The 11,871-nt window shown below is 48.0% G+C and overlaps 1 protein-coding gene across 2 annotated transcripts; it reads right to left on the reverse strand.

Annotated features, from left to right (window-relative positions):
• Positions 1-3,651: 3,651 nt before the first annotated feature.
• On the reverse strand, positions 3,652-7,931 carry Ran (RAN, member RAS oncogene family). Of its 2 annotated transcripts, none has more exons than XM_032886712.1 (7): positions 7,836-7,931; positions 7,557-7,602; positions 7,366-7,450; positions 7,156-7,281; positions 5,879-6,066; positions 5,531-5,701; positions 3,652-5,108 (listed from the first exon to the last, which is right to left on the reverse strand). In XM_032886712.1, the coding sequence occupies exons 2-7, from the start codon at positions 7,590-7,592 to the stop codon at positions 5,064-5,066; spliced, it is 651 nt and encodes a 216-aa protein (XP_032742603.1). In that variant the 5' UTR covers positions 7,593-7,602; positions 7,836-7,931; the 3' UTR covers positions 3,652-5,063. The 2 variants fall into 2 exon arrangements, with proteins under 2 accessions (XP_032742603.1, XP_032742604.1); XM_032886713.1 differs by having other exon boundaries at positions 7,557-7,618; positions 7,836-7,912.
• Between the last annotated feature and the right edge of the window lie 3,940 nt (positions 7,932-11,871).

An 11,871-nucleotide genomic window follows, 5' to 3' on the forward strand; every position in this document is an offset into this window, starting at 1 on the left:
GCTTAAGAGTTTTTCAGAGGGCAGAGCTGGAGAAGTGATGCCAGCCTTTGGAGGAGCCCAGAAGATCCTGTGTGGATCCCAGACATTGAAACAAGAAGCTGTAACATTGAAGTTGCCTTGGAGACCCCAAGATGTTTGAGATGCCAGAGCCACGAGCTATCTGCTGAGGAAAGCTGCTAACAGGGAGTGGAACCAGCCCAGGAGAAAGAAGTTTGTTGCCGTCAACAAAGATGAAAAAAAGAGTTGGAGATCTGAAGACCGCTTTGACATCAGACATGGAGAAGGCAGAGTTTGGAGTTTGCCCAGCTGGTTGCCTGTCTTAATTGGGGGATTAGTTAAGTGATTGGATAAATTGCAGAAGAGACCTTGAACTTTGGACTTTTAACATTGTTGAGACTGCTATAGACTATGGGAACTTTGGAAGTTGGACTAAATGTATTTTTACTATGTTTAGGTATGGCCCCCATAAACTCATATGTTTGAACAAGCCTATGGGGGCCAGGGACTGGAATTTGGTTTGTATATGATCATCCCAGGGAGTGGCCACTATTAGAAGGTATGACCCTGTTAAGAGTAGGTGTGTCGGGGTTGGGGGATTTGGCTCAGTGGTAGAGCGCTTGCCTAGCAAGCACAAGGCCTTGGGTTCGGTCCCCAGCTCCGAAAAAAGAAAAGAAAAAAAAAGAGTAGGTGTGCCACTGTGGGTGTGGGCTTTAAGACCCTCATCCTAGCTGCCTAGAAGCCAGTATTCTGCTAGCAGCCTCCAGATGAAGATGTAGAACTCAGCTCCTTCCGAACCATGCAGCCATATCCCTGCCTTGATGATAATGAACTGAACCTCTGAACCTGTAAGCCAGCCCTAATTACATATTGTCCTTTATAAGACTTGCCTTGGTCATGGTGTCTGTTCACAGCAGTAAAACCCTGACTAAGCCACTTGGCCAGATCTACAGAACTGGTCACACTGACCCATGCATGCTGTGGATGACGAATTGTTAAAGGCTATGTAAAAATAAAAATGAACAAAACAGAATTGTGGTGCAATTTCATCTCTTTTGAAAGCAGTTTTATTATTACATTTATCTAAATATGGAGCACACACACATGCTATAGCATGTGCATAGAGAACGTCTTTCGGGAGTTGGTTCTCTACCCTTGTGGTATATGAGAATTGAACTCGGGGTTGGGGATTTAGCTCAGCTAGGCAAGCGCAAGGCCCTGGGTTTGGTCCCCAGCTCCGGGAAAAAAAAAAAAAAAAGAAAGAAAGAGAATTGAACTCAGGTACCCAGGTTTGGTGGCATATACTTTTGTCAGCTGAGCCATCTGGCTGGTCCCTTGTCTTTTGCATAGTAAACCTCTGCAAGGTCACAACAAAATATCAGCGAATCATCACTGGTCAGAAAGCATGGGAGAAGGGCTCAGTTATGTCAGGAATGGAAAAAAAAAAAAGCAAATGTTACTCACAAACTGGCTACTGACTTACTGGTCCAGGCTGACTCTAGGAGTCTGCTGTAAAACACCCTAGCAGTCTGTGGGTTCATTTACTGTGCCTGGAAGATTGCCAGCAGGGCCTGGTTACCTCGACCACTTTACCTGGTGCAGCCTGTTGGGGGACAAAACTTTTCCGGGGAAGATATAACAACAATCTACTCACCCCAGCGATAGAATCTACATCAGACCAGATTTTACTGGTACCACCCAAGACCAACTTGAATAATCAGTTTTATTGGGAGGAATATTGAGTGAGGGGTTACTTACAAGAGCAGAAATGACTCAGACAACTGCATCAACAGCACTCAATGGGTGACAGACGGCCCAGCCTGTAAAAATTGATAGGATAGGCTGAGTGTCCTTCTCAGATGCCTTGGTTAACTCAACCTTTAGGCAGCTTGGCTGGTTTCTGCGTCTTCCAGGCAGCTGGTGTTGGTCTGAGTCTTCTTTGTAACTCAGCTTCCTTCCCTCTGAGGGGTCCTGTCAGCTTTTACTGCTTTCTGTAGCAGGGAAGGGGCTGGTGAATCTGGTCAGTTTTAGGGACAAGGACTGAGGCAGGTGGAAGATCCAGGGACAGGTCTCCATGAGGCACCCACTAGCACAAACAGGCTAAGCTGGAAGGCATCAGGATGAAGAGGGGCAGGAGGGTTCCTAGCAGTTGCAGATTACCTCAGAGAAGTCTGAGCTCTGCAATGTGGTCCTACATGCTATGAATGAGAGCCATTATCTACAGGGCTGGGCTGCCTACGTCGCCCAGCTCCACCTCAAGCTTCAAGAGTTAGTTAAAAGGTGCTGGGACAAGCCTGACTGACAGACAGTATTGATTCCAGGGTAATGAGGATTTGACACTGCAGCTTTTAGCTGGGTAAGCAACTATACTCCTCACGGCTGACAGTCAACACTGTGTCCATATCCACGAGCCCAACTCAAACTAGGCTTAGTGTGTCCCAAAGAAAGCAGTTCTGAGTGGGCTGCTTCAGATACAGGGTACAGCTCATCTTGTTGGATTAAGAAAACCCAAACAGCCACTGGAAGGCAGGACTTCCAGCAGAGGGAAGAGGACATCAATCCACCCACAAAACCTTTGACCCAAAATGTGTCCCTACCTACAAGATGTGCAGGGATAAAGACGAGGAGCATAGACTGAGGGAACAGCCAACCAGTGACTGGCCCAACTTGAGACCCATCCCATGAGAGCCGACCCCCAGGCACTGCTAATGATACTGTGCTATGCTTGGGAACAGGAGCCTGAGATAGGCTTCACCCAGCATCGATGGAAACAGATGCAGAGACCAACAGCCAAACATCAGGGGAGCTAGGGGAGTTTTATGCAAAAGTAGGGGCATGGGCTGAGAGTTGAAGGGTCAACCCAAGAGGCCCATGAGGGGTCAGACTGAGCTACCAAAGAACATTTGTGGGCTGGACCTAGGCCCCCTATACACATATAACAATTGTGCAGCTTGGTCATGTGGGTCCCCTAACAATTGGAGGGGGGATTAACACTTGCCTGCCTTTGGATCCCTACCCTCTAGCTGGGCTATCTTGTCAGGCCACTGTAGGATGTGCTTAGTCCCTGCTGTGATTTTATGTGCCAGGGAGGGTTGGTACCCTTGGAGGGCTTCCCCTTCTCTAAGGTAAGGGGATATGAATGGGACTGTGAGGAGGCGGCTTTGACCAGGATGTAAAGTAATTAAAAACAAAACAAACAAAAAACCCAGAGGATAGAGAGATGGCTCAGCTAAAAGCACTGACTGCTCTTTCCAGGGGTCCTGAGTTCTATTCCCAGCAACCACATGGTGGCTCACAACCATCTGTAATGGAATCTGATGCCCTCTTCTGGTGTCTGAAAACAACTACAGTGTACTCACATACATATACCTTTAAGAAAACAAACAAACAAACAAACCCCAAGTCCACAGAATAAAGTTGTTTCTCAAATACCAGACACCAACTTCTCCATAGATTTTGCTTCAACCAGCTATAAATGCCGGGTAATAAATGATTAGTAAAGAGCCATCTTTTTAAAAAGGATGCTTTTTTAAACGAGAACTTTCCCCTACTTGTAAAAACTGGAGAGAACTCTATTTGGCAGACAAAACCTAGAATCTTAAAAAAATGTCATCCACTACTCCTACAGCAAAGACTAGAGATGACTCAGAAAACTGAGGCAAAGCAGAAAGGATATATATATTTAAGTTCTTCCAATAAATAATGTAAATCTCTGTTCTCTGGTTAAACACACGTACGCAGCTCCCACATTTAACTGTTACAAAAGTCAGAAAGTTAGAAGGTTCCACATTCTGTACCAGCGTTACACACATTGTATTAATTCAAGACATCTAAATGAGGTTTCATCCCAGTCAGGGGAGAGAGAGGGTCTTCACCTGATTGTAGCATAGCATACACATCAAACTGAGTCTTGAAATCAGTCTGCTGAGGCTAGGGCACGCTTCGGGTTCCTCACCTTCTCCATTGTGTTCCTCTCTACCTTCTTTGGAGGGGGGAAAAACCCCAACTATGAAAGGTATCCACCCTTTTAGGAACTTTGGTAGATTGGCCAGCAGAGCGTATGGAAGGGCTTACTATAAATACATCTGAGTACAGCACAGTTCTGCCAGGACCACACACCCAAGATAAAGTTTCAACCCACACTTTCACATCAGAGAAGCCCACCCTATTCTTCAGGGCAGCACTAACATTTCCTTTCCTGCACAACCTATAGGATAACAGCCTACCTACAGGACTCTGTAGAGACGAGGTTGACTGCCAATTTAAGAGACCCTCCTGCCTCTGCCTCTTGCGACTACCCTTCAAGGAAGGAGCCATCATTCAAAGCAAAGAACATCTTAGAGAACCAACATTAGACATGGAAATGGAATGGAGTACTCACATCTCAGAAAAGCCTCACACTTCCAACTGCAGTTCTAACTTCTGAAGGCCTAGGTTACAGAAATTGTCAACTATAATCCTTAAACATCTGATACGTACATACTTAAATCTTCAGTCTTACACAAGGTCTTCCCTTAAACTAAACTACCTGGCTAAATGCAGGTAGGGCAGATATCCTAGCTGAATCACATGACAATCCATATTTATGAAGGTAGGCACAAGGAGAACATAACTGAACAGACCTCAGGTAAGAAGCAAAAGCATTGTAAACCATACTATGGCACAAGCTCCCTCGTGTTAGCGGTTTTAATATGCTTACAAACAAGGGATGATTCACTTGTTTAGATTATTTGAAATACAACTTTATTCTGATTCTAAACGAAAAGAATGGGAATGACAGTAACAAACAAGATTTCACCACTGAATATTGTGATGCGACTGCAGCAGTCTTATCTTTGAAATTCAGGAAGGAAACAACTCTGTTCCAAACAGCTAAATATGCAAGTCCAAAAAATGACGGTATGTTTAACTGCCACATTCACTCGAAGCCCATTCATCTTTCAGCATCCCAATGAAGTACACGATCTGCTTAGCTAAATAAGGTGGCACACGCGCTGCACCGCTGACATCACAGGACAGTTGCCTATAAAACTAGACTTCTGACGCAGGGCTCCAGCTTCACTTTCTCACAGGTCGTCATCCTCATCCGGGAGAGCAGTCGTCTGAGCAACCTGGAGCAAGAAACAAAGAATAAAGAGTCCAGATCAAAACTACCACGACCAAGTCAGGCTTAGTACACGGACAGGCCACCAGGGATGGTTCGACTTCTAGTACCCCACATGGCTAGGCAGATCCAATGCCAACTTCTGCAGAAGCTAGGCAAAGTGCAGACTCACAGGAAAACAAAACACTCTTAAGAAAAACGTAGAAGGGGGCTGGAGAGATGGCTCAGTGGTTAAGAGCCCCGACTGCTCTTCCAGAGGTCCTGAGTTCAATTCCCATCCCAGCAACCACATGGTGGCTCACAACCATCTGTAAAGAAATCTGATGCCCTCTTCTGGTGAAACTGAAGACAGCTATAGTGTACTTATATATAATAAATGAATCTTTAAAAAAAAAAAAAAAGAAAAGAAAAACGTAAAAGAACAAATACCTCTAAATCATGCTCGTACTGTGCTGCCAAAGCTGGGTCCATGACCACCTCAGGTGGGGCAAGAGCAGGCATGGCAACGAACTCCAAGTTAGGATCTCCAATGAGCTTTCTGGCAAGCCAGAGGAAAGGCTTTTCAAAGTTGTAGTTACTTTTGGCAGAAATGTCATAGTACTGTTTTAAAACAAAGAGGAATGTACACTTAAAAACTCTATTAATAATCTCCATTCCAAAACACTATAAACAAAGACATTTTATAACCCACATTAAAACACACTGATCAAATTCTAATATATAACATATATGGGTACCTTACAATCTTCTCTAGGAATGAGTCAATAAATTAAATACCTGAAGATTCTTCTTTCGGTGGAAGACAATAGATTTTGCCTTCACTTTCCTGTCTTTAATATCCACTTTGTTGCCACACAATACAATGGGGATGTTTTCACACACGCGTACCAGATCTCTATGCCAGTTAGGTACGTTCTTGTAAGTAACTCTTGATGTTACGTCAAACATTATAATGGCACACTGGGCTGAAAAACAATGGAGGCATTGGAATGTGTCTTAGTCTACTCCAGGATCCAGTCATCATCTTGGGCCTGACTCTGGATCATCCATCAACCCACTCCACTCAAAGATCCGCCCCAAACTAAAAAGTTAAGACTGTAAAACATGGCACTGAACACAATTCCTCTTCAAATGAAAACTTCAAAAGTCAAGACCAATTTACTCTATCAACTACCTTCTCTCTCCTCCCCATGACACCTACCTAATCTCCACCACTGTTCATCAAAGTTCAAACACCAGCCTTCTAGAGAATCTATCTCCTTTATACTAAGTAGGTCCCACAAACACTCTGCCACCTAGAAACACATTCTTAAATGGCTAAGAAAATGAGTTCAGGTCTCTTGAACCTACCCTGCAGGGATGGATGGTGAGGACACAGTTAAAGAGAGAGCACGTGTACAGTCCAACTTCTTTGGTTAAAAAGTTAACCCAGGGGAGAAACACCCTTGTTTCTTTACATGCTAAGAAGCCAAAAAACTTCCAATCATTTCCTCATCAGCTAAGATCACAAGGATATTCGATTTTAACCGCCAACGAGCTTTTTTCCCCTTAAGCTTTTTGAATCACTTCAAGAAGAAAAGTAAAAGTACAATTTACAGGACAAGGCAGGTCTTAAGTGAGAGAGAGAGAGAGGGCCTGGCTCCAGGGGAGGGCTGGAGGTTTAGTATCTGGGCCAAATGCTCACAATTTATTTTAGTGATGGGAATATCCACGGATGGCCACTGCCATTATCCCTTAATTTAAGTTTAGAAAACCAAAAAGTGACCCACAAGCTTCCCAGTAGTTTAGTCTCCTACTAATCTGTAAAGACACGGTTTTCCCCAAACCAATGCCTAGGATGACACAGCATGTGATCGAACGACACAACGGCCGACTCTTACTTAAAAAAAAAAACAAAAAAACCAAACCCATCTCCTACTCAGTGGAACGAGGTCGCCTCCCTAGATTCCTCTCTCATCTCTCTCCCCTCCTTAGTCTCCCGGTAAAGGCTGGATCTCCTGCTCACACCCCATGCACATGTCCGCCGTCCAGGCCCACTTCCGCAGCCCCCTCACCTTGGATGTAGTAGCCATCGCGCAGGCCCCCGAACTTCTCCTGGCCGGCTGTGTCCCACACGTTGAACTTGATGGGTCCTCTGTTGGTATGGAAGACGAGCGGGTGCACCTCCACGCCCAGGGTGGCTGCGGGAACAGGGCGGCAGGGTCAGCCATGCACTACCCGCGCCATCCCCACGCCCACGGCCGCGCAGCCCCTGCCGCACCTACCTACATACTTCTTCTCAAACTCGCCCGTCAAGTGGCGCTTCACGAACGTCGTCTTCCCGGTGCCGCCGTCGCCCACCAGGACGAGCTAAAGAGAAGGCGGCAGCGTGAGCCGCCCGGGTTCCCTCCCGCCATGCCGCTCCCCCGACCTTCCCTCTCGCCCAATAGGCCCGTCCGTCCGTCCGCACACGCACCTTGAACTGGACCTGCGGCTCTCCCTGGGCGGCCATCGCGGCGATCCTGCGGGAGAGAGCGGCTGCGGCACGTGCGCCCCACAAAGGCCGCGGCCGGGAAGAGCGCGCGGGAAGGCGGGGACGCGGCGTGAGACGGTGGGGGAAGGGAAGCTAGCTGAGAAGCTCAGGGCGCTGCCCGTCCACTCTCCTCACCGCCACCGCCCAGCACCCACCCGAAGGACACCCAAACCCTCCGGTCGCCGCCCGCGCCCGGCCCGGCCCTCCCGGCCTCGCTGCTACCTTCCAGAAGAGTCTCCGCGCCTGTCCGACTGAAGCTGGAAAGATGGCGGAAGCGCGATTCAAATGCCGGAGACGCAGCGGACGCCGGCGCGCGGAGGGGGAGGAGCCTAGAAGGGGCGGAGCAACGGCGCCGCGCCCAACCACGCGGCGCGCGCGCACGCGCACGTCCGCTTGAGCCGTCCGACTCGGCGGTCGGTCTGAGCGCCAAGGGCGGGAGAGGTGCGGCGGGTCACGTGAGACGAGCGAGCGGGAACGCGCACGCAGCCAGAACTGGAGGTCCGCGTGAGCCGGCTCTGAGCGCGGGCTCCCGCGCGCATGCGCTCACTGCGGGAGGCCGCGCGTCACGCGGGCGGCGGCCTAGTCCGGGCCTCGTGGGCGGGAAAGGCGGGCGCTGCTTCTCTGTCGCTTGTTGCTGCTTAGCGGGCACCGCCCGACCTTCGTCCCTAAGGCCTGTGTCCGCAGACACAGAAGATCTCGCGGACGGGCGATTGCGGAGGGCGCGCGGCTGCTGTCTGCAGAATGAATGGGGTGAATGAATGAGAGTGCGCGTGCCCGAGGCCCGGCTTGCGTCAGCCATGCGTACTAGGCATGGACACGGCCTGGGATTCATGCGTGGGGTTTTGTGGTTCTAGCTGTGGACGGGACCGGATGCAGTTAGTCCAGGCGTTCTGCACCCCGGAGCCCTTCCTCTGTTGCATAGTCCGAGTAATCCGTTTCTCAGAAAAGACCCCACCCAGGCTCCCTCCGGAGCAGCAATGGACCAGGGAAGGATCCTCACAGGCCCGGAGAAATAACAGATTAGGCCTGCTGAGAACCAAGTTCCACTCCCCAAAGCACTAGCAAACACAGATGCTGCTAGGAAAATAGAAAATGTATCTCTGATGACCAGAGCTTGGGGCCCTGCTGTTACTTTGTACTATGCAATCTAAAAGGAGCCGCGGTGTGGAAGATGGGAAAATGGTTGTGTGTGCTACAAAGACTATTACGTAACGTTAACATAGTATTGTGTGATGGAATGCCAGTTACATGTTTATATAAATACAAAATTACTATATTGTTGGGTGTGTGTAACAAGTCAGTTACAAGGGGCTATACTGTGAACCATGTTCAATAGAGGTTAGAAAGGGTGGTGATCACTTTAGGAGAAAACTGTTAACCCACCTAGTTCCAGTTCGGTAGGTTGCTGGGTGATGAGAGCACCAGCGACCCTCTCCCCTGGAGAACTTAGCACAAAGTTACCTGTCCGGGCATCTAGCCTGCAGAACGGCATCATCAGGTGGCTTGGTTTATGTTACTAACTAGCTGACCCAAACTTAGAATTTACAAAGACCCTCATTCTAGGAAGCGGAGAGAAACAAGAAACTACACTCAAGCCGGCATAGGCGCCGCTTTTCTGCCATCATCGTCCAGTATCCAGGTTTACAGCTGCTGGCTGGTTTACAGCGTTGTCTTTGCCATCCAACGTGAACTGCAAACCTATTCTTAGCCTGAACTTTAAAACTTGGCAGCTGCTTAGCATGTATGAGAACTGGGGCGGGGGTGGGGGTCGGGAGGCAGCGATAGACAGGTTAATTTGTACAGCCTAGGGGAAAAGTTGCGGTTGTGGAAGGGATTGTAGCTTGTGAGAGTTAGTCTATAGGGTTTAGGGTTGCCTAGCACACCAACCTCTGGGTGTGTCTCTTGTACTCACGGAGAGGTTTAACTGAACCTGGGCTGTACGCTAGACTGAATACGAAGGAGAAAGGGAACTGAGCACCAGCCTCCATTTCTCTGCTTCCTGGCACCTCACGCTCCTGCTGCCGTGCCTTCTACCTTCCACAGATATAATAGATTGTACCACTGAAACCGTGAGCCAAAACTATAACTATAAATTGCTTTTTATCAAGTATTTTTGTCATAGCAATGTGCAAAATAGCTAATTACATTTTCTCCTAAATCCCCAAATCTCTTGTATAATTTGTATTTGAGATAACCCCTGTCAGCTCCTGTGATGGACATCTCGTTCCCCACCAATGGTGCTGTTTTAGACTCGCGACCTAGTGTGTGTCTGGGGGCGAGGGGTCAACCTTGAAGCATATATCCTGTAGTATTTAGTCACAGTGCGAAGCTTCGAGCTCCCACCACCATGGAGTGAGACCCAACACCATGCCATCCTGCCGCGATGGACTGTATCCCCTGTGAGCCAAGGTAAATCCTTCCTCCACACTTGATTCTTTCCAGTGTTCTTGGTCACGGTGACAAGAGGAGTTACTAACATGCTTGCTTCATATGTCTGTCGTCCACTTTCTTCCTCATAAGGTGTACATGTATGTCTGGTTGCTCAATGTCTGTGGTCAACTTGGTTGAATGTGGAATTAACTAAGGAACATGCCTCTGCGTAGGTCATCAGGGTATTTCCGGGAAGTCGTTCAATGACCCACTCTCAGGGTAGGCAACATCCTCCCTAAGTGGCCCAGATACAGAGGTCCTAGGAAAAAGGAACACTGCTTCCCCTCCCGTCTTGATGCTGTGTGTTTCTATCGTTGCTGCTGCTGTAGTACTCAGCTGACATCAAACTCAGCATCTTTGGCTTCCACCATGAACCACTGGGATTCCTAAGGCATTCAGCCATATGGACTGACCACCTCTGGATTTCTCAGGCTCTCCAGCATGTAGGTAGTCATTGTTGGACCACCTAAACCATATCCTGTAATCTTTTTGAGAACATAAACCCACATTCTGTTGGTTCTGTCTCTCTAGAGAACCCTGACTAATGCATTGTTAGAAGCATTCGTTTATGTGCATGCGTGTGAGTAGGTCAGAGGACAACACTGGAATCGGTTCTCTCCTCCCATCATATGGGTCCTGAGGATTGAACTCAGGGAACCAGGCAGGGCAGCTTTATCCACTACGCCATCCAAAGGCCCTAATGCAGTGCTGCACATACACACGAATAAATACAAACACGGGTATTTTAAGAAGTCAATTTAAGAAAACTTTAAGAGTCAAGACCTGTGTTTATGGATGGTACTTCCTCTGAAATGTTTGAGAGTATATAGTACACAATGCTCGTGTGTATTTCTTTTATTAATGACTTATTTTTATTTCATATGTATCAGTGCTTTGCCTGAATGTCTGTATGATGGTGTTGGATCCCCTGGAACTGGAGTGACACAACAGTCAAGAGCTGTCATGCAGGTGCTGGGACTCGAACCCAGGTTCTCCGCAAGAGCAGCCAGTGCTCTTAATGACTGAATCATCTCTCCAGTCTTAATATGTATTTTTTAAAACTAAGGGCATTTAGCTACACAGCTTCTGTATCCCGACCAGGTCCCTCAGTTTAACATTTTTTATTTTGTTTCCTAATCTGCAGACCTTAATCCCACTTGTGACACTAATACCATGTGTCTAGTCTGAGACCCATCCCAGGGTTCCCTGTTGCCCTTGTGTCTTTGAATCTAGGCAGTCCCTCGACACCGCAGGGTATTTGTTGGACCACTCATTCTTCAGAACATCTCTGCTGTTGCTTGAATCTGGAGTGTCCCCCACAGCCCATGTCTTAAAGGCTTCATCCAGGCCTGGCACTAACGAGATGTGCTGGAGACAGACACCATGTTACCTAGAGTGGGGACTGAGGTTGCTGGAGTTATACACTTCACAGGAACTACAGGGCCCTAGTGTGTGTGTCTCTCTGTCTCTGTCTCTGTCTGTCTGTCTGTCTGTCTCTCTCTCTCTCCGTGAGCTACGTTTTTTTTCTTTCTTTTCCCTCCATCCTAGGTGCCTGCCATGATTTGTTGCCTGCTCACAGGCCCGAAGCAGTGAACCAGCCAACCGACCACAGGCTGAATCCTTGAAACCCGTGAGTGTCGATCGTTCTCACCACTGGGCCATGTCTCTAGGCATAGGTTGCAAGGCAGCTGAAAGCTGACAGAGCCTCCATCCAGATGGTGTTCACTACACCCTTGTAATTAACTTCTTGGATAGTGATACCACAGGAGTGATGGTGTGACCACCATCAAAACTCCAAAGGCACAGGACAACCTTTAAAAAAAACCCA

This window comes from Rattus rattus, chromosome 16, assembly GCF_011064425.1.
Source record: "Rattus rattus isolate New Zealand chromosome 16, Rrattus_CSIRO_v1, whole genome shotgun sequence".
Lineage (NCBI taxonomy): Eukaryota > Metazoa > Chordata > Mammalia > Rodentia > Muridae > Rattus > Rattus rattus.